The sequence below is a fragment of the Cryptotermes secundus genome, unplaced genomic scaffold, assembly GCF_002891405.2.
Source record: "Cryptotermes secundus unplaced genomic scaffold, Csec_1.0 scaffold181, whole genome shotgun sequence".
Taxonomy (NCBI): domain Eukaryota; kingdom Metazoa; phylum Arthropoda; class Insecta; order Blattodea; family Kalotermitidae; genus Cryptotermes; species Cryptotermes secundus.
The window spans coordinates 731,197-755,613 of record NW_019723906.1 but is presented as its reverse complement, the minus strand read 5'-3'; the positions used below and the strand labels follow the sequence as shown (position 1 = coordinate 755,613).

Here is a 24,417-nt window from a genome sequence, read left to right as displayed (position 1 = left end):
CGCATACAAATTTCTTTAAGAATCAGCATGCCTGATGACCGATAACGTTTGGAATGAAGTAATTACAATTTCTAGATCACAGTAGGTGTTGAAAATGCTGTACCTCTACACGTAGATATCTTTCGTATTTGTTTCGTTAAAAAAAAAACATTTACAACAATCCTTCTAGCACTTACAACATACAAGGCACCAACTTTCATTGGATGGAGTGGAACTTCATGGATTAGATATGGATTCTGTGAACTCCAGTAGCGATTATTTCACTTATTTATGTATCCCTGCAAGTGAAACCATGTTTCATCAGAAAAGAATGTCAATTGTGGATTGATCTCCCTTTCGATGACAGACTGTAGAAACCAACTACAAAAAATGAACCCTGCTAACTGGATTGCACAGCTGCATGGATTGCTGTAGTTTTATAGGGTCTAAGCTTAAGCAATTTTGTTTCCATTCTTGCATTAGACTTTGACATAACAGTCTCTTGAGCTAGATGTATCAGTGAGTATTTCTCTGTGTGTTTCAATCTTGCATTTACATCATCTCACTTCTCCTCAGTAAACATTCAGTGCTGATGTTTTTTTCTTTTTCTTGTTTATTAAGAGTCCCATTTTTCTAAGGTTGTTCATCAAATTGTGAACTGTTTGTCTGGTGGAAACTCTTTCATCATGAAATTTACATCAAATTTTNGAAGGGGCTGGGACAGAAGCAGGGTTTTGTATATGATATTGTGTCAGTGGGAGAGAAAGGCAAGGTTAAAGGGAGGGCACTAACCCTTAAGCTGGGGTGTTGCTATGTTAATGGGTCATGGCCTGTGTAGCCTTGTGAATCTGGCATCATGTCCCGGGGGGGGGTTTTTTAGGGAACAGATCAGAGGCTTCCATGACTTGCTGAGACAACACCAACACCAGTCTGCTTGTACCGGTTCTCACGGTCTCTTCGCTTGCGGATTTTCTTATTTTTCCTTCTACCCTGAAGATAGAGGCGATACGTTCCTCCGAAACGTCGGTTAACACCACATCTACATGGTGCCACATCCCAGAAGACTGCTTTCTTCACAGTCACCGCCGTGAAAAAATAAAATCTTACACATTCTATCATATTTGTATTTCACATAGGTGTCATACAGAAATACACGTTGCTGTAAAGTATACGCACCATGACGGAACACGCTACTCACTAATTTTAATTGAGAACAAATGGCTAATGGAGCTGGTAACTGCTGCCTACTGCTGACATATCATAAAGACACTTCCACGCAAGAACCGCACTGCTGGCCGTGAAACATAATGCCCTCAAGCGGTCCATAGATTAATTACTTCCCTTAGTTCCAAAAGTTGTTCGGTCATCAGGCATGCTGAATCATTGGCAAAATTCGTATGCGCCTCGCGGCAAGCAGCGCTCCGGTCGCCGTGAAGCGCAGAGCGGTGAACCGGTCAACAAAGTTAAAAAAATCTCTGTATTATTGTTACATCCATTATTGTCAAATGGCAAGAGGCCTGCTTAATGGACTATCATGGCAGTCGTCTATTGTAATTATAAAATAAAAACAAGAAGTTCTGCGAAGAATAGCCTATTTTCCTTTGACACGAAATGGACCGCATAGAAAACGACGCCTCAAACAATTCTTCATTGCTGTGGGAATATGTTTACAAAGCCACTGCCTAGCACTGCCCACTGCCTGCCCACATACGACACACAGACTAATGAGAGGGAGTTATGAACAACACCAATAAAAGGACAAGCTCAGTAGTCGGTAACGATTTTTCACTTACATTTACTTTCCCTTTTATCTTTAACTTAGTTACTTTTTAGCACAAATTTGCATGGTTGTATTGTATGATGTATGCACCCAATTGCCAGAATCTTCATGGCCTCCCTCTGCCTCGCGATTTTGGCCAACACTTTAAAAAATATACGCTCCGCCAGTCTGCTACACTATCTCTCTAAACCACCAGACTACTGATGGAATGTGCGTTATGATTTTCATCTCCTCTGAACTTTCAAAATGAAGCATAATTCATCATACTGTTTTGGATACTTCTTTCGGATTTAATTCCTTTTTCTTGCGGGGGGGGGGTTCTATAAATGTATCACACCACTAAACAAATACTGGCTGTCCTTCGGCACACTCTGCAAACAGATGTTGTTGTAATCTTCGGTTCTCGCGGTGGTGACTATGAAGTGTTTTAACTACTTGGATACAACGCTGTGTGATTCGGCGAAAATCAACGGACCTTAAGGAGGAACATATAGTCTATACTTTCTTGGTCGACCCTGGAGATGGAGGCGATATGTTCCTCCGAAATGTTAACTGACTCTGACCGGATTACAAGAAGCTTTAACCCTGAAGATAGCACTCTTCAGATTTTGGTAACATTTTACACTGACAGCGTTCATTGGCACAGAAATCGACATTTCTGATCCATTATGGTCTACACGGTCTACACGACTATCACTTAAAAGTAAAATAAAGGTATCCATGTAACAGGCCATGGAGGCCAATAGGATTGTGAGATGTTGAGGTTCACACATTTTCTAGACAGTCCGCTCATAGATGGCGGCAAAGGTTGTCAACTCTACGCGCCGGCCGCCCTTTATCCTCAAGAATACTCCTTATTTAATTATCTGCGTAAGACTACACAGTGCTGGCTATCATACCTGTGGAAGCGACAGACCATGGTGCAAAAGAAGCAACAATACTGCAAGACAGGTGGCCATGACAAACTACGACCGCCGACTCGGCCCCTCTCTATATATACGTACACTTTCAACACGGTGCGCGCGCCGGGTCATTGAGAATCACTAGTCATCACACAAGTAGCAGTGAAAAGCTAGACACCTTGCCCCCATATTACTCAAAATAAATCCAACAAAGCAAGTTATAAGGCACGGCAATGGTTACGTCTCATTTATCGGCCTGATTGCCCATCTATTTACGTTCCGTAAATCCAAATACAGGTTGATACCATAGGATATGGAACAAGTCAAGTAGAAATACATTTGAGATTAAATCATAGCCATTGTCACAAAAACCGAATATTAATTCTTCACCACTGCCGCTGCTAAAACAACGTTGCCACCATTAACTGTCACACAAGCTCTCAAATACGACAAAATAGATTAAAATCGCTGTCATTTGGAGTATCGATTCCCAAGAACGAAAACATGAAAATATACACACCACATTATAGCACCGCAAAAGAAATTGTCGCCTAGCAGAAGTACCGACACTCCGGAACAACCGGACTATGCCCTTCTCCCCAGTGTTCCGGGTTACGCATTCATAGCGTCCCACTTCTTCGGATTTGAGCCTGCGTCCCCGGGTTACTGGAGGCACACGGCAGCTTATTTACTTAAGGCCCTATGCTACAAGTCGGGCGGTCGAAGGTATTATTCCCGATGAGGTCACTGGATTTTTCAATTGACCTAATCCTCCAAGCTGCACTATGGCCCTGGGGTTGACTAAGCCTCTAAAAGAATTTCGTACCAGGAGTCTTCGTGGGGGCCGACGCATAACCTTACCGCCATCTGTGAACCGACGGTCTAGAAAATGTTGGAGCCTCAACGTCTCACAATCTTATGGGTCTCCAAGGCCTGTTACAAGGTTAGCTTTACCCCAGGTTACAAATAGCTCCGAGTTTTGTTATTTATTCTCTGGGGGAACTAATAAAATAAGACAATTATTTCAAATATACACTGTTTCTCTAATCACCACCAGCCAGTGCCGAGGTCATTAGTTGTGGAGCTATACCTCCACTCCACCATGTCTTCATGGCATGTTTAATTAATTAAGCATAGAGACAAATTTATCTTAATTTCTTTTAACTCTAATGTTCTGTTTCACACTTTCAAGCATTGAACAACAAGAGATCTCTTGATAAATTACAAAACTGTTGGGGTTGAGATTCTCACAGTGGGGTCCATTAACATGGTGTAATTTTATGAAGCACATGGTGTTATATCACTGAAGACAGAAATCCACAAAATTGTTTTATACATCTATTTTATTCATTGGCAGCACTGCATGGTATATAAACATGACTGATATCAAATTTCTGTCATGGTTGTAATTTTTTAATTGTGGATTTACATATGAATTAAATCAAGAATGTACAAATTAATTCTGTTTGTAGAGTATCTTAGATTCACAAATCAGAATGTAAGCATTAAATAATTCATGCTTTTGTATACATAGCCCTAATTGTTATAAATATGTAAATGAGAAAAAGTCATGGAAATTTATTTTTGTTTTTAATATTATGCATTATTATGTTATTCCCTAGCAGCAGATAAGAAAATACATACGTATTTTTTTAAATATTCAAAAAATACTTTGAAGTACTATTTATATTTATCGGTTCCAGTCTCTCCTCTCCCTTCCCTCCAAATATCTCCAGGTCACAAGAACTAAAAGGTGACGACACTAGTTGTTTTCAGGCTTATATTAAGAATGGTGATAAGGAAATATATTTTAATGTGGCAGAATTTTAAGCTTTGGTAATTTATCTTTGTTCAGTGAGACTATCATCTGCCTTCAGAACACAACTCAGTCATAACACTACTTGGCTGATACTTTAGGGCTACGCAAAAATCTACTCCAGTTCTGGAGTAATCTAGTAGATTTGCTGATGGTTATGCAACTGATTTTTTGCTCATATTGAATGATATGAGAATTTTCTTAAATTTTGTAAAACAGAACTCTGAAACAGTAATCTTTTCAACTTGGATCTCTTGGAACAGCGATCATAAAGAGCAGTGATTTTGAAGAGTTCCAGCTTCTGGGATATGCCATTGAGTCATTTGAAAGTGAACCTGTGTTTCTGAGAACGTGTCACCTATATCTTCAAGGTCGAAACGCTGGTTTCTTGCTCGGCTTATTCTTTGACCCAGAGGATGTAGGCGAAATGCTCCTCCTAAACGTCAGCTTACTTTCATTGGACTACATGGTGTTATATCCCAGAAGACAGAAATCTTCATAGTCACTTCTGTGAGAACCTGATATCCTACAACAATGATTTTGACCAAAAAAAAATTGCTTGAAAACTTCAGAGGCTAGGCTGCCCTTACAACACAGATGAACCAAGTGACCAAGTAGGATGGCACACTTCAAAAATTAATTTAATGAAAATTTCTATCTACCTTTTATTCCTACCATAACAATTAATTTATATTAATCTAAGCATCTTATGCATTGATGTATATAACAGTGAACAACAATGGTGTCATTGTGCTTGGAAAATCTGTGTTATTGTGACAAAATTTTGAAAAATTTAGCATGTTTTAACTGAGGACTGCAGTGAAATCCTCATGATGTGGTGGCATTGAAGCTCATGCCAGTCCTGTTCAGAGGTCAAGGACTCTGTGAGTCCTTCCACTGGAAAACTTGACACTTCAGTACATTGTAGTATAGTGTGAGGTCAAGGACTTCATTGGCAGACTTGTACTTGATTGCAGTGCATCAGACTAAAAAAAATTGGCAATATGTCTTTATTCTTCTCGTAAATCTACAGCAGGTATATTAATACCAAAATCTGTAGGCAAGCTATCGAAATAAGACCGATCCCTACAGATATTAAGTATATTGAACTTGTAGTAACAAGTTTCAAGGTTGCAAAAAAAAAGCAACTTTTAACCTGACTAAAAAGAAAAGTTCAGTCCCTCATATACAAGCCATAATAAGCATTAGAGACATGGTATGATATAAGTCTTGTATGATATGAGCACAGAGGGATGTCTTTCACCTGCCTGTGGAGCAGGTGTAATATTTCCCACATCACACATCCAGTCTGTCAGCATGTGGGCTCAATGTCAATAACACGAACAGTATGAAATGTCACTTTTCTTTTTCAAGTACATCTGCTCCATTTCTTTCATTAGTGAGATCCACCTAAATGAGTGATGTAGCCCATTTATCACTGACAAAGTCTGTTTCTGCACTTCTTAGCCAGTATCCTGTCTTCTTATCAGCAGGATTTGCTAAAGTTAAACAAATATTGTTTTTAACTATCTGTATGGAAAATTGGGGCATCACCATTATAACTAACCTTAATGAACTGACTTGTAAATGATTGTCACATGAAATTTCTGATCTACATTTTTCTTCCTGAAAATCCTTCAAACAACTTGCAGGTACAGAGACCAGGATTTGAAGTTCCAAGTTTATTCTACCCCCTCCCACCCCAAAAAAGAAAATAAGACTTCAATGCCTAAATGACTCTATATAAAGAGATGCCAGAAATTCATGCATTGTAACAGAAAACATTCCTGCAGTACCTGTGATCTGGGTGGATTTTGTTTGAAATTTATTGGGCTTTGGGCTTGTCATTTCCACTGGTGGTTCAGGTCTCTGTGGCCCCACTTTTAGAGAAGTGGGGCCTTGGGCTCATCCACCTTGGTGGCTTGGTGATTTCTGGTAGACTCTGAGGTAAGTGCATTGCACTATGCTGCTTTTCTGACCATTGCTTTCTATAACAATTTTGTACATTCAGTAAGAGGTAGGTACTAAAATATCTCATTTCTCTCTTCACTATTTGTAAAGTGCTGGTTATTTTATGCCAACTGTTCTTGCTTCTGTTCTTCGTGTGACTATATTGGCAGATTTTTATAAACTAGGACACTTGAGGCTACCCAATCTTCACATTTTGCTTTATAATTTCTACCATTATTAATACCAACATTGTGAACACTCCATGTGGAAACAACACTAATGCCATTTGGAGTCCTAAAAGTTGGTGGAACAGACCTTCAGAACTTATGCAACTTCTGTTGAGCTCATATTCTTGAAAAATGTAAAACATGAAATTTGTTACAGCACGCAACCCTGATAATCCTAACTAATTAAACCACTATTAGGTTTGTACTATCAAATAATCCTGATCACTGCACTGCAGATAATAAGCCTTGGGCTCATCCACCTTGGTGGCTTGGTGATTTCTAGTAGACTCTGAGGTAAGGGCATTGCACTATGCTGCTTTTCTGACCATTGCTTTCTATAACAATTTTGTACATTCAGTAAGAGATAGGTACTAAAATATCTCATTTCTCTCTTCACTATTTGTAAAGTGCTGGTTATTTTATGCCAACTGTTCTTGCTTCTGTTCTTCGTGTGACTATATTGGCAGATTTTTATAAACTAGGACACTTGAGGCTACCCAATCTTCACATTTTGCTTTATAATTTCTACCATTATTAATACCAACATTGTGAACACTCCATGTGGAAACAACACTAATGCCATTTGGAGTCCTAAAAGTTGGTGGAACAGACCTTCAGAACTTATGCAACTTCTGTTGAGCTCATATTCTTGAAAAATGTAAAACATGAAATTTGTTACAGCACGCAACCCTGATAATCCTAACTAATTAAACCACTATTAGGTTTGTACTATCAAATAATCCTGATCACTGCACTGCAGATAATAAATTGTTTACTAAAGTTATTCAAAATACTTACAAGTACATTTTATATACAAACAGCAAGAAATCTGTAAAATATATTTTTCTCATGTAGTCATCACTTATATAACTGGCTTAGATCTTTCACCACCTAAAGTGGCAGGCCAATTAATGCCTATCATGTTTCACAAGACTTCTTTTACTGCAAGGAAGTAAAATAATTTAGATAAAATTCATAATTTTTGGGGGGGGAGGAGGTTCACTGTAAGCCAGTTTCGATTAATGAGTTCAGATTACTTAGGTTCCACTGCATGTGATCTGGTAAACTGCGATAACAGATAAAAATTAAAAGCAATTAACAGCTGGGCATATTAAATCTGATGATACAGATAAAAAACACACCTTAATGCATCATACAAAATTTTTGTGCTGCTGATGCAAAAGCATTCACTCAACACAGTATTCTGATTATAGGACTGTAAGAAGAAGAAATTTTTGACTTAAGTATATATGGTCTAATCACTGCTAGCATATTTTCCTTGCAAAGAGGAGACAGCTTCATGCCATGTTCTTTTTCATCCCACCAGCAGTTTAAACATGTGCGATAGTTTTGAGATTTTGTCCTGAAAATCAGTTTGCTGCCAAAAGATGCCTACATACTTGTATTTGGGTTACATGATCAGTAAAGGCAGAAATCACAAACTAGTGAACCCATCAAACAGAAGATATTCATATTGCAAAAATAATCACTAAAGAGCCTGATTTTTAACTCCTGTTAGCTTTCCTGTATAGATAAAAGCATTTGAAGGAACGTAGCATCATTTAGACCTTCTTAGAATGTCTAGTTTTTCTTGAGTATTTCTTTCAAAGTATTGCTGGTTTAGCAGTGTCACCCCACATACTTTACCCTTGAACAATATGAAAAATCGGTATACACTGTATATACACTTCTCATATACAAGTCCCTCTGACAATGTTACCTTGGATATGAATCACGGTTGATTGCCAAATAACAAACAATGAAATCTGTCCTGCCAGTAAAATAGGTTTCAAACAAAATATAAATTTCACATTTGTATCCCTAGGGCACNGTCAAAATTAACGTGTGTAAAATAATCTACAAACCAGACAGATATCAACGAAGTAGATGTTGATAATAACAAGGAAAGTGTTTTAAATGTTAAATTTTGGGCTGGGTGCAGTGCGACAGCAACGTGAGTGTTATACACCTGATGATGGCCGTCTGAGGCCGAAACATGTAGTGTAGAGGAGCAAGATCAAGGACACATAATATATTGTTTGCACTTGGGACGGAATTTGTATCATTATATCATTTATCGCATGGAGTGCAACAGGATGCTTAAATATAATATTACCAAAACTTATCAAAATTGTAACAACCACTTTCTGTTTGGGGGCCCATTTCAAGCTGCAATGTTCATACTCACCGAGCACGATTCCATTACAAAGGAATGCCTGAGCAGAGAATATGAATAAATTCCATCACTGTTTGGGAACTAGCAAGAGACACATGCATACAAAGAGATGGCACATTAGAAACCACTTTTTATGTTCAGAGGGCTCAATATATGTAAATTTACCAAAATCTTATGACAGATTTCTTCACCATCACAGTACTTTCTCATATGTATTATGTATATGAGAAAGTAAAAGCAGAGTTTAAAATATTAATTTTATGAAAAAATCACAGGGAATATACCACAGGTATAAACCTTCAAATCCTTACACACTAAATGACAAGGAATGTCTTCAAACTGTAGGTCTGAGGCATGTTTTCACATCCCCTAATGGCACTTTCATGCCCACCAATGAATGTGGATGGAGGTGATAATGACTGATTAAACATAAAAATTAGGTGATCAGCATATTTTCAGGGGATTCACAATCAGGCATTGATAAATGAAAATCCTTTGAACACAGTTGGTACAAAGTTATTTTAATTAAATACAGAAGTTCAAGCCAATAACTGAAGAATTACAATATGAGATCAGTGCATTCACAGCAAGAAAGATTTATGTACAAGTGCCCTCATAACAGGACTCACAGATTGCAGCCATGTCATGTCAACTCTTTTGATTTTCTGCAATTACATTGTAGTACAAATGGACAAAAAAAAAAAGAGCTTGCAAATGTGAATATGGAATACCAACATAAAATGACAGATGAAGAACAAGATATCAAATTAATAAAGGGGTTACTTCTGAACACAGTACATGACATTAACATGTCTGAAATCTTAATATTATAAAAACCTCCTGGTAAGGCATAAAGAATTCCAACATGGCCAGTTAAACTGTGACCAGCAAACAGCCCTGACATGACACAGCCTAGGCAATGAATGAACTGAGTGGTGAGGTTCCATTTAACAGACATAATGTCCCTGATTAACCAAATAAGCACTATGTCATGAAAACTTATGAGGGAGCAGATGCATAGATCCATTTATTCTTGACCTTAGCACTAGTTGGAGGTGAGAGAAATAATAACACTAGGAGCAGAAAAACAACAAATGAAAATAATGTGTGTATACAAATGCAGCAGGTGGCAGTGGTAACCACTGTGCTGGGGGTGGTGGTGGGGGTGGGGGTGATGATGATGGGGAGGAGGAGGTAGTGATGATAATGATAAACATGAATATGTAACAGAAAAGGATGGAAATTCATGGGAAAGTGTCCCCTTGTCATGATTCCTTTACAGAGCAAAAGCACATATTCTGTTTATGTTTATTTATGGTTACAGGTGACAGCCGCGTAATCTTTGTTGCTACCTTCCTCGTTTGAAATCCACCATTACAAAATCCTCGAAGAATGTACGAACTTCAAACATAAATTCATGCACATACCAAGGGAGCCTACTATCATGTGACAAAATCACACATTTTTTACCATTTACCCTCTGAAATAAAATTACAAAAAAACAAAAAGTAATTGGCTGTGACATATGAAGAGCAAGTTCCAATGGATAGGTGATATAGTCAGTGTGTCTATTTAATGACAAAGAGCCATGAAACTCCAACATGAGAACTGAAATATTGCATGCTCATTGAGTTAAAATCAAATGATACAAATTACGGACATGCATAATCACATAAGACTGAAACCCTTTCCTGCATCTTAAAAAGTGCAAAATTCATGAATTTACAAGACTGATTTGCTGGCTGGCTGGCTGATTGACTGACTACATGGAGCAGAATCCTTTTTGAGATACAAACAAAAAATAATTTCAAGAACAGTAGCCATGCAACAAATTTATCAAGACCAGAAAGACCAAAATAATTAATTGAATACAATGATGTATGTAAACTACACATGACAACAATAACAGAAATAATAATGGATAATATATGTGGAGCGCAACTGGATACAAATCGATTTCTAAATATGAATTTACTTATTCTGTTACTTCAGAAACATATCAAGTAGTATAAGAGAAGAAAAACAGATGAACATTGTAAGATGACCAAACATAAAGCCATTACAAACAAATGTCTTGCTGTACCAATCACAATGGAGCACTGGCATCTTCCCTACTTAAATTTCACAACATTAAATCTAAGAATTTTAATAACAGTTTAACAATCAATATGTCCTGATTGACATCTGAGAAGCAAGTTCCATAAGATACATGATACAAACTCCGTCTTCAGTGCAAACCATATATAATAGGTCTTTCGTTTTGCTCTCCTTTACACACTACATGTTTCGGCCACAAACGGCCATCATCAGGTGTATTACTCACGTATCTATCACACTGCACTTAGTATAACATTTAAAATTTAGCACACATAGTAAAGACAAGCAGCGGCACACACACAGAGAGACTACACAGAATAACGCCGGTACAGTACTAGAAACAAGAAGTAGCCGCTGCAGCACTATAGACATAAGGCGAGGAACCCTGACAATTTTAAATTTTAAAATTAAGAGGAAAATTGAAACGATTTTGAAATTAGAACTGAAGATTTTATAAGTGCTAATTCAGAGAAATCAAAATTGACGTGTGTAAATAACAAAGACATCAACAAAGTAGATTTTGGTAATAACGACGAAAAGAACAATCAGGAAGACCTATGTTTTTAAATTTTAAATGCTATACTAAGTGCAGTGTGATAGATACGTGAGTAATACACCTGATGATGGCGGTTTGTGGCCAAAACATGTAGTGTGTAAAGGAGAGCAAAACGAAAGACCTATTATATATGGTTTGCACTGAAGATGGAGTTTGTATCATGTATCATATGGAGTGCAACAGGATGCTTAAATATAACAAAGTTCCATAAAATTTCATCCCATAGATAAAAAATCAATGATCTAGAATGAGTGCATCAAGAGAAGTTTGGTTTCTTCATTCAACTGTGGTATCAACTTCAGATTTCTCTGTTATACCAATGACCTGACATATGTCATATGCATAAACTGTTCAAGAGAATAATAATGCTTCAACTTCTTATGTTACTAATAAAAGGGACTGTGAATTAAACAAATAAAACAGTACAATGTTATTTCACTACCTTCCCTAGTACTATTCCTTACTTCAGTCCACATCATGATGATAAAACTATCAGCAATGATTATAAAAAACTTAATATGATAATCCAGAAAATGCTACTAAAATGGTGATAGTACTAGTAGTAGCGGTACGATGATAGCAGTAGTAATCCTCTCTTGTGTATGTATATAAACATTCAACAATAATAAGCGATGTCTGTTAGATATTATATACACTGGCACCCTACTCCAAGCTTGTGTTAAGGCGAAGCAGCAGCACAGCGGGACTAGCATCAATCTGTCCACTCGAGCATCCCTACATGACAAAGCAGAATTATGTGCCCTGTGGTTCCCAGCACAGTCTTCTTGTCATCACAGCATGGAGTCAGTTTGTACCCATGACACTGCAAAGTACATTTTGAAATCTCATAAGGAAAAATTATTATGAATACGTCATTAACACTGATAAACTGATTGTGCACTGCAAATAAGAGCTGGTAAACACTAAAGGATACATTCACTGTAACTCTTGACCTTTCATAAAAGCATGTAATGCCAACATGGAAACATAATACTACTTGAAAAAAATTCATAAAAAGTTACAGTAATCGGAACAATAGCATTGTCACCTCTGGAAATATTTGTAACTTCCAAGCACATTATTTCCTGTAATGTCATGGAATGTACTGGTATTAAAAAAAATGAATACTTGTAACTTTCCTTCCAATGAGCAGTTTGCTAGAAATGCTGAATCAATAATCAGTTTTAAAAATCAAAATTACTGGAATCATAAAACAAACCATTCCTTTTTGCTAAAAGTTTTTCTTTAGCAGACAATGCAGTATCAATAATAAAACAGTCAACATCGAATGCTGGAACTATGTCTTTCTCCCAGAATTCACTTATTTTCACTAACAGACAATTCTTATGAGACTGACTTTCATACACAAAACTGAAATAGTGATTGTTTATATACTAATATATCCAGAAAGAAGAAGTTTGAGGGTGGGGGGGTGTAACTGTGCACATTACCATGCATGTTTAAACCTCACTTGCTTCCCACTGAACTGCACAATTTGACCAGCTGATAGCTGGGAACCACTGGTATGAGTAATATACGCCTCTGAAAGCACTGGGGTATGTGTGTGTGTGTGTTGCACATATTCATGACAATCAGCTGAGGAATGCACCACTGACTTGTGTGTGCGCTAGCATCAGGATATCTTTCTTCTCCTTCGGGAACCGGAGTTCCCGCCCAGCCAAACGTGCAGCCTCCAGCTCCCGTTCAGCTTGCCCAAGCTCTCGTCCAAGCGCACCCGCATTCTCCTGCTCACGCGCAATCCAGTCCAGTGCCATCTGAGAGCGCATGTCATCATCTAGTGCACGGTTTGAGTAGTGTGCCACTACCTCCTGGCGTGAGCACTGGCGTTCCCGCATGGCCTTGAGGCTACCATTCCAATGCAGCAGTTGGAAAACAGTCATCAGCTCCTGGAATTCCAACATTGTGCGCCCCTTGTTTGCCTCCAACATAAAGCGGAAAGCTCCAATACCTGTCTTTGGGTTGTCTGCCTCCTCAAGTTCTCCCTGCAAAGGAAACATTCTTAAAACCTTTCTAAAAGTTACCATATTCATACATGGTTTACCATCAATTTGAGTAGACACGCAACGACAGACAAAGGAATTGGCAAGTGATAAACTACAAATCATCCACGGAGATAGACGCAAACCACAGATACTAGAAAGCTTGGTATGGAGCAACTCAAAGTATAATATATCTAATTAATTATTTAACTATGAGTACCAGGAGTTAATTAAATAATTTTCCTGGGGAGTAAAGCATGGCTGGCGTGTAAGGCTGACAACCTTACCGCCATCTTTCAGCCAACTGTCTAGATAATGTGGGACCCTCAACGTCTCACAACCCTATGGGCCTCGACGGCCTGTTACAGGTATAGCTTTACTTACTTACTAATTTCATGGAGCTGAGTTCTTCTTGAGTAGTGCACTTCTTACCAGAATCTCAGCTGAGTATATGACATGACATTCAGAAAATGTCTAGTAATACAATTACAGAACACTTCCCAATAACAAAATACACAACAACAGACTGCACTGTATATATGATTACACTATAAACAACATATTCAGGGATAGTTAAAATTTCACTGCTCTCAAAATATATTAATTGCTAGATCAATGTACCAAGCAAATAACACAAAAATCCCATCCATTTCGCTCACTAACCAAATATATATATATATATAACTGCTTCCGTGGTCTAGTGGTCAGAGTTCCTGGCTACAGAACCAGAGGCCCGGGTTCGATTCCCAGTGCTACCAGATTTTTTCTGAGAAATAGTGGGTGTGGAATGGGGTCCACTCAGCCTCATGATGATAATTGAAGAGCTATTTCAAGGAAATAGCTACTCCAGTCTAGAAAACCGAAATTAACAGCCATGGGGATTTGTTGCACTGACCACGCAACACCATCTATCTGCAAAAGTTGGCACTAAACTTCGCTGACAAGCGATGGTGACTCGCTCAGTCAGTATAGTTTGCTTGCGGACTAGAAAATCACAGAGTTTTTATGTATACGAGGGGCAGTCAAAAATTTCCTGGAATGGTGGTATAGCACTCTAATGGTAGGACATACAGCAATGCTTACCTATCACCTTCAAAGTAGGACCCTTGTGCGTGCACACATTTGCTCCAACGATCCTGCCATTGTTGGAAGCAGCGGTGGAAGTCTTCTTTTGGAATCCTCCGGAGCTCAGCCATTGCATTCGATTTGATGTCCTCCATGGTTGCAAAATGTGCCCCTTGAGGCCCATTTTCAGAGTAGGGAAGAGCCAAAAGTCACTCGGAGCAAGATCCCGCGAGTACGGTGGTTGAGTGACGACAGGAATGTTTTTCTCGGCAAGGAACTGCTGCACAACAAGCGATGTGTGGCTTGGTGCATTATCGTGATGCAGAAACCACTGTCCCTGTCACTTGTCGCGCCGCTTCCTCTGAACCACATCGCACAACCTCTGCAAAATTTGCACGTAGAAATGGCCTGTAACAGTCTGTCCAGGCAGGACGAACTCATGGTGCACCAAATCATCGATGTCAAAGAATGCAATGAGCATCACTTTGTCTTTGGATCTGATGAGGCATGATTTTTTGGCTAGGGAGACGACGCTGTGTGCCACTCCAATGACTGCATCTTCGTCTCCAGGTCATACCAAACACCAATGACTCATCACCAGTGACGATCTTTTTGAGAAACATCAGGTCCAGCATACTTTTGTCAAACAGATTGCCAGCGACCATCATGTGACATTCCATCTGATCTGTGGTCAGCTGCCTCAGACCAAACTTCACACTGACTCATCTCATCTTCAAATCATAGGACAAAATGACATGACTGGATCCATGAGAGATACCAACTTCTTGTTCCAACTCCGCGATGGTCATTCTTCGATCACATCAAATCAGTTGTCGCACTTTTCCAATCATTTCTTCGGTTCTGGATGTTCAAGGTCTCCCGCTGTGCTGATCATCTTCTAATATCTCCTGCCCATTCTTAAACCAGGAAAACCAGTCGTAAACTGCGGATTTCTTTAGTGCAGTATCACCGTAAACTTGCTGCAGGGCCGATTGCATCTCTGAAGCAGATTTTCCCAATTTGCACATGAACTTGATGTTTGCACGCTGTTTGAACTACAACATTTCACCGAATGACCAACACTCACATCTAATTCAAATGGAACAGTAATGACACTGTACACTGAAACCTGTCCAGACCTGTCGTGCCTGCGAGCAGACATGCTGAGCTCCCCACCACAACAGTGTGTGCGCTGTCTTAATGCTTGTTCTCCGTCTGCAGGGGAATTACGGGAACTTTTTGACTGCCCTACATGTATATATATATATATACACATGCATGCATACACACACACAATATTTGATATAGCAAGTGTCACATATCTTCGAACAAGGCCAAGAGTAACCTTGAATGCACAGAAGAAAAATTTCAGGCAAGGGGGTGGAGGGTGTGAGAAGTGACAGGCGGCCAGTGGAAGAACGAGTGTTAAGAAACTCCTCCCACCACAAGCTTTGCAAGGGAACTGACTAGGAATGAGGGGCCTTGCTCGAAGTTATGTGACAGTGTCTATATCAGACACATGATTACAATCAACATACATGGTGTTCCACAGTTTTATGTCATAACTTCAGGAAGTTAATCCTGAAGTGGTTCCAAGTGAAAAATCTTAACTCAACATGGGCACAATTCTCAAATATTACATAGCTATGGGTAAGTGTAAAAGGTGTGATGGCTGAAATGTGTGGGTGTCACTGCATAAGTGCACAGTGGCATACAGAAACATACAAATATAGAATTATATTCAAAATTTACACTCAGGCACATGATTATATTCAGTAAATCACTTCTTAGTAATACAGATTCATCTGTAACAGGCATTCTCACACTGTTATTTTAAACTGTTTATTCTGTACACATTATACATATTCACTCACTTTGAACGATGCTCTGGCCTCAGAAACAGCCTTCTCAATGAACTCATCAGATATCCGCCTGGATGGGTGTTCATTAAATACAGAGTTCATCAGGGCAATCTTGGCAGCACTGCGTCGAGCCTCTGCCTTTGTTGGACAATTCTGAAAACAATATAGGACTGACATCAAAGAAAAGGCAAAGAAAAACAGTATTTGTCAAATTGTCAATATTAATAAATGACACCATTTACTGGTAATCCTGTGCATTTTTTGGTTACAATTATCAATTTCAGGATCAATATTATTTAATACGACAGACACTAAATGATGGGATCACTCGGAACTCCTGTAATGATACAGGGAATTTAAAATCCTAGTTTCGCTGTGGCTGTTATAATCAGCTGGATATATTATTATTATTATTATTATTATTGGAGGGGGGCTCCCCATGCACCACGACTAATAGTCTATTGTACGTCCCCCTTTAATATTCTACCAGTCCCCATACCCTGCCGGTACTGGTGCTCGCTATCAGCTCCATTCAGCCAGCAAGGCTGGCTGCAGTACCCAATGCTTACCCATCTACCGGAGGCATTGGAAACTACTTGGACAGGAAACTTTTTACCTAATAATTTTGCTCAGAGGTCTCCTAGAGACATGAGGATCTTTTACGTGCCGTAAATCTACGACACGGGACACACGGCTTAAAGTCCCTCCCTGAATTTTTCCACCCTTAAAAATTCCATGACCTCCGCCGGGTTTGAACCCGCTTACCTTGAGTCATAAGGTGGAAACGTTACCCCTAGACTACGGAGGCCGCTTCAGCTAGATATAAAGGTCAGAAAGAGAAAAAAATACATCCATATATAATTCTGAAGAACAGGATATTCTCTGGAGAATTACTGACATCAAAAACCAAAACAGAGATGAATTAATAACATTACAGCAACTTCTAGAAAAAACTTATGCCTACATTCTTTCAAATTCTTCAGTCTATATGGTGAGATCATATTAACTTATACATAAATGTCAGTTTATGTGATGTGTGTGATGTCTGTGATATCAGCATCAGCAGAGGATGCAATACTCTGTCTTAAGATAGTGCTGATATAGTTGATTACTGTGGTTCTGTAATGGGATATTCTGAGTGATATTATACTAAGAATTTATCACAAATTTTGCTTTATGAGCGACTAAGGTAACGTTATCCCTGTATTCAATTAATACCATACTAATTACAAGTTTAGAGAAGATTCACGTTTGAAATTTTAAAAGTTCGGTTAAAGTCTGTGTTAAAATGGAAAGAGCCTCAAGGCTCAATCTTCAAAAGCACACACCCACAATGTCCTTCATTTGTGTTCAGCTTCCCAGAGTATCTACTGCTGACAACACTTTAAACAACACAGAGCAGAGACATCACATATACTTTCTAACACACCATTATCACCATTACTTTGCTGAAGATACCATCTATACTGCATAGATGGTATCCATGAATTGCTGAAATGTAATCAAAATCATTATACAGTCGTTTTTAAGAAGATTGTAATTTTCTGTCTGGAGGGCCCCTGTGAAAGCCTCCTATTTTGAGAGCTATAATGTTCACATTCATTGAACGCTGATCTTTGATAAACATAGAGTCCACACAGAGTGGACATATTGTTCCACCATTCCTAAACCTTGGCACTAGATGAAGTTGGTCAGTTTCATGCCCCAGCCACTTTACACATGGGAAAAAATCACAAGGTACCCACCGCACAGGAGGCTGGGTGGGCTCCAGAGCCAGTCTGGACACTATACAGGAAGAGAAAATCTCTTGCTCCTACCAGGAATTGAACTTTGATTCCTTGATCATCTAGCCCACAGCCCAGTTACTATACCAACTCAGCTGTTCCAGGTCTACTATGTGTAAATCTCATAAAACTTAAAGATAAACTGTTTTCTTCAATCATAATACTTTCTAACATATACTACAGACATGAGAAAGTGCTGAGGTCAAGAATATGTACATGGAGCTATACATCCACTCCCCCATATGTCTTCATAGCATAGTGCTTAATTAGTTAAGCAGAGGGAGAACTTTGCCTTTACAAAAAAGTAAAAATATATGATCCTAACACAGCATGACTACTATATTCATGGGTATCAAAAGCAATGTGTACTAGATGCAAACATGCAACAGTAGTTCTCCATGTGTTCACAATAAACACTGTATATTAGAAGAACTGTATGTTCTGGAATAAAATGCCGTGTAGTCTGACGAAAATCATCCAGCTTTTCAAAAGAAAATGCCACCATCTTCAGGGTCAAATAATAAACCAAGTAACACACCAGCATGAAGCAGGGAGTAAGTAGAAATCTGCTGATGAAGCTGACATGTTCCTCTGAAACATCAGTTGACTTTCAACAGACTACATGCATTATATCTCAGATGACAGATCTCTTCATATCCACTGCTATGAGGATCTCAAATCCTACAATGTATATTAGCATTGGGAGCAAAGGAAGTGAAGTCACAATCACAGACATAGCAGTGGCAATGGACGAAAATCTCAAGAAGCAGGAAGCAGATATATATATACAGTAAAACTTGGTTATAGCAACATCGGTTTCTGCGACACCTTGTCTATTGCGTCAAATATTCAATGGTACGAACTAATTCCTCATAAAGCAACTGTTTTTATACCTTGCTTAGTACGACATGCACAAATGCATCAACCTCGTATGTAACGTCATTTTCATTCCTGAATTTCTCTGATATGGACATTGAACGTAATTTAGAAAGTGTGTATTGGGCAAGTAACAGGAAACAGATGAAGATAACTGATTACTGTACTCGTATCTAGGTACAGTAAGGCACAACAATTGATGTAATCTACTGTAATTTGGTGAGTAGGCCTACCTTTAATATACAGTATTAGTGCGGTGTGTATTGTCAGTGAAAAGCGCTGTAATATGTCTTTGATATTACACATTTGGGCAATTCCACGTTAATGTTACGTTAATCTGTACTTAACTACGTATTTCACTAAAAAATGCAACATTTTAACTCGGTTTTTGGTAGATTTTTACGTGACTAACATAAGGCTACTGTGGAAGTGCCCATTTCGGTTACAACGACATTCGTTTATAACGACACTATTTTTAGGTCCCTTTGATGACGTTATAACCAAGTTCTACTGTATATACAGAATGTATCAAAACTCAACGGCAAAACTTCAGGATCGGATTCCTCGTATAGAGAGAAGAAAGAAAGTGTATGACATGGTTCTGGAAATGCATAATTACAAAGTTATCTGACCTTTTAGTGATATCAGTGCAATCCGACACTCCCAACACTGTTGCACTGTTACACTGAATACATCTGTAATGCCAACTGGAACACTCTGGTCACATATCAGAGGAAATGTTCAAAGTGACCTCCTCTTGCCTAAATACAGGCCTCCAATCGTCATTGTATTGAGTGCTGCACACAATCAAAAATGCCCAGTGTAGTGTGTACTGTCTGACAGGCTGCCACAATGCACGCATGGAGAGTTGGTACATCAGCATCAGCAGTCGAATACACAATACACTTTAAGTGTCGACACAGGTAAAAGTACAGGGAGTTTAAGTCAGGAGAGCGTGGTGGCCGAGCAATCGGTCAACCTCTACCTATCCAGTGCCCAGGATAATGTGCATTAAGGTGCCTGCTGGCTGACAGACTGAAATGTGCAGCAGCACCATCATGCATAAAGTACAGCTGTCGACAGGATGCTAGTGGCATGTATTCCAAGTAATCAGGCGATGTAGTATGCAAGAAATCTGTGTAGTTTTGTCCATTAAGCTTGTACGGAAAAACGTAGTCCCAACAAACAATTAACACAATGCCTGTCCAGACGTTAACGGCAAATCTCTGTTGACGAGATGATTGGATAGTTGCATGGGATTTGGGTCCGCCCACATGTGCTGATTATGAAAATTTTGGATTCCGTCCCATGTGAATGTCACCTCATCTGTGAACAAAACAACAACTGTGAAGTTAGACGTTGCACTGCATGGTTGCAGGAACCACCGGCAGAATGTTACTCTTGCAGGATAATCCACAGGAGACAAGGCTTGTACACGCTGTAGATGATATGGATACAGAACTGTTCTCGTAGAAGTCTCCAGATCATCATGTGCAGGATATTACACGCTTGGATAACTCTGTAATTATGCATTACTGGACCCATGTTGTCAGACACTTTTTTCTTCTCTCTATTTGAGGAGTCTGTTCCTTAAGTTTTGCCGTTCAGTTTTGATACACCATGTATATATATACCTTTTTGTCACTTTTATGAAATACGGATTAATCCATATATACATCCTGTATGAAATAAAGCAATGCTGATATACAAAGGAAATGCACATTTCTCACAAACTCTTCCCCAGCTATTACCTGAAAACTTCCAAAACAGGATCCACCCGGCAGCGTGACATAGCAGATGTATGGTGGGCTAGATGATGGAACAGATTCATAGATGACCAGGGCACCATTTCTCAAGTCTGCCCCACGTGCCTGCTTCATCTGCCAGAATTCCTGCAATGCCTCCACAACATTCACTGAAACACAGAATTTAAAGTATTTACATACGGACCTCCTAGCATACATTACAAAAGTGTCTGTGTGTGTCTGTTGCTTGTTATTTCTTGATTTTACGAGGGAGTACCCAAAAGAAACCGAACTTATTTTTTTTAAACTTATTTATTCAAATTTTAAGCACAAACCTTCAATCCCCTTCAAAGTACTCTCCACTTACACTAATACACTTGTCTAGTCTTTTATTCCATTTTTCAAAACATTGTCTAAATTCATCTTTTGAGATGCTTGACAGCGCCTCCATCGTTTTTCTCTTTTCATTTGAGGAAACAAAAAAAAAAGTTGCACGGGGCAAGGTCGGATGAGTATTGAGGGTGAGGAACAGGGGTCATATCATTTTTGGTCAAGAATTGTCATACAGACAGGGCTGTGTGAGCAGGGGCATTGTCATGATGGAAAAACCAGTCACCCGACTGCCACAAATCTGGCCGCTGAGCTCCAAGTCACTCCCGACAGCTCCACAATTTCTTCAATGGTCCGTCATCAATCTTCCTTGATGATTTCACGAATTTTTTCAACATTTTCATGTGTTCGGGCCGTGGAAGGACGACCAGAACGAGGTTTGTCATCAATTGACATTTCACCATTTTTGAAACGGGAAAACCACTCAAACACTTGAGTTTTCCCCATAGCATCGTCCTTGTACGCCGTTTTTAACATTTCAAGAGTTTCTCTTCCACTTTTCCCGAGCAAAAAGCAGAATTTCACCGTTGCACGCTGTTCACGGAAATCAGCCATTGCAAAAACGACGATCACACAAAACAGTTGTCACTATAAACTCTGCCGAAACTAGTCCTTACCTTCTGAAACAACGGTAGTCGGCTTATCGACTCGGGAATGTTAGCTCTATGCGCTCATAGTGGCAAAACGCGGTACTACAAAAGCTCTGCCCACAAAAAAAATAGTTTGGTTTCTTTTGCGTACCCCATCGTATATAAAAAAGGTATTCTGGGTTGAAAGTGTACATATATAAAACAGAGTATTTAGTTTGTTGCTACTTAGACATTTTGTTTGAAAAGTCTGTTTCACACATTAAGTTTAAATCTAAATATAAGTTTCATGTAAACTGCAAATTTGTACTGTACAGTATTTATTTGTTGCCATTATGCATCAATAAATTTGCCAATGTTTTTTTCTTTGCGGATGACACCAGTATTTTGTTTCTGGAAAACATTGTGCACTTAGGCACAAAGTTACTGATATCTTGTCTCTCATTGTAAATTGGTTTATAGTGAACAAGTTGGTCTTATATATTAACAAAACAAATATTATTAATTTTGCTCCTAAACAGTCTGCTAACTCTTTGCTGGCAGTATCCTTTGGAAACATGGTAATGAATGAAGTCCCTGTAATAAAATTTTTGGGTATACAAACTGATAATAAATTGAACTGGAAGAGTCATATGGAATACATCCTTCCTAAACTCAGTAAAAAGTAAAAAAAGTAAAGTTATCCCTGTAACAGGCCATGAAGGCCCATAGGGTTGTGAGACGTTAAGGGTCCCACATTACCTTGACAATCGGCTCAAAGATGGCAGTAACGTTGTCAGCCTTACGCACCGGCCGTGCTTCNGGTCAATTGAAAAAAATCCAATGACCTCATCAGGACTTGAACCTGCGACCTTCCAGCTTTCCTAAACTCAGTTCTGTTATTTTTGTAATTAGGAGTTAATCTTATTTTATGAATTTAAAAACCCTGCGAATTGTGTATTTTTCTTACTTTCATTCTATCATTAGGTATGGAATAGTCCTTTGGGGCAATTCGACTAATAATTCTAGAGTTTTTAAATTACAAAAGAAAGTAATAAGGATCATATTGGGAGTGGGGCCCAGAGACTCATGTAGAAGTCTTTTTAAGAAATTAGATATTTTACCACTGTCATGTGATTATATTTTTTCTTTGATGTTGTTTCTTTGATAATCAAAATAATGTATGTTCAGTTTCAGAGGTTCATGGCCTGAACACTAGAAGCACAAATCAAATTTAAGTTGCAACTTCAAACCTTTCTGTTTTCCAGAAGGGCACTATGTTTCCTGGTATTAGGTTATTTAATAGACTGTCTAAGACCATTCAAAGTCTCAGAAAGGATAGAATCAGTTTTAAAAATAATTTATTTTCATATATCATGAATTAACTCATTTTATACAGTTGATGAATTTTTGGAGCATACAGTAAATAATTAGTTAGTGTTTGTTTAGCTTTGTACTGTCTTTCTGCTTTGTTTGTGTTATGCTTATGACCAGTTTCATGTCCATTGTATTCTGGATTTGTGAAATGTGAAATATATATATGTACATATGTTTGTAAAGGTAAAAAAGGTTAAGCTATCCTTGTAACAGGCCATGGAGGCCAATAGGGCTGTGAGATGTCAAGGGTCCCACATAATCTAAACAGTTGACTCAGATGGTCGTAAGGTTGTCAGCCTTACACACCGGCCACCCTTTATCCCACAGGAAGATTCCTGGTACTCATTTCTGTTAGAGGCTGAGTTGACCCCAGGGCCATAGTGCAGCTGGAAGGATTAGGTCAATTAAAAAGAAAATCCACCTCATCAAGACTCAAACCAGCGACCTTCCAGCTTGTAACATAGTGCCTCAACCAACTACACTAGCGTGCCCCTATTTATTTATGGTTTATTTAACAATACTGCCATCAACTCAGTCTACAAAGCATTGAGTGGTAAGATATTAGTGAATAAAAATGGAAGTGAAGGGAGGCAGTCATGGCCTAATTTCTAGCACTGTCTGTTCTACCCCGGCATCTGCCAGGATGTTCTGAATAAAACCACATTCCTTAGTCATAACAACCAGTCTATGAGCATGCAGGACCTAATATATATTGCTTACACAATGAACTTGGTTGTCCAGAACTAAACAAAACCAAACAGATGATAAATATGAACTAAGTACTGCTAACATTAATTTTTTAATAAAAAAATGAATTTAGTTGGAACAGAACTGTTCTCATATATATGGAGTGTCCAGCTGGCTGACAGGCAGATATTCATAATATGCCTTTGAAGAGAGCTAAACAATTTTACCACTCAACTATGCTCAGATAACTGTACTGTTGTCTGAGGTTTTCCATTATATAATCAAAAGTTTGTGGAAGCATTCAGAGGTTCATGCCATCATTTGTGGTTTATTATTGTCTGTATATACAGTAACCAACCCCAGTCACAATAAAGATAGACCAAAAACAACTGGAGAATGTGAAATGTTTTAAATATTTGGGTAGCTTGTTAACAGATGATGGAAGGTGTACTTGTGAAATTAAATCCAGGATTGCCATGGCAAAAGCTGCATTTAGCAAGAAGAAGAATCTTTTTACCAGCAAATTGGACTTAAATTTGAGGAAGAAACTAGTGAAATGCTACATTTGGAGCATAGCTCTGT

General features: G+C 38.6%; 1 protein-coding gene across 1 annotated transcript in view; it reads right to left on the bottom strand.

The window, feature by feature from the left end:
* Positions 1–24,417, bottom strand: part of LOC111861953 (A disintegrin and metalloproteinase with thrombospondin motifs adt-1) — a 51,155-nt gene that overhangs the window by 23,029 nt on the left and 3,709 nt on the right. Inside the window, exons 2-4 of the mRNA XM_023846945.2 lie at positions 20,822–20,985; positions 16,423–16,563; positions 13,100–13,486 (exon numbers count right to left, since the gene is read on the bottom strand). Of these exons, the coding sequence (XP_023702713.1) occupies positions 13,100–13,486; positions 16,423–16,563; positions 20,822–20,985 (692 nt within the window). The remainder of the gene's footprint in view (positions 1–13,099; positions 13,487–16,422; positions 16,564–20,821; positions 20,986–24,417) is intronic.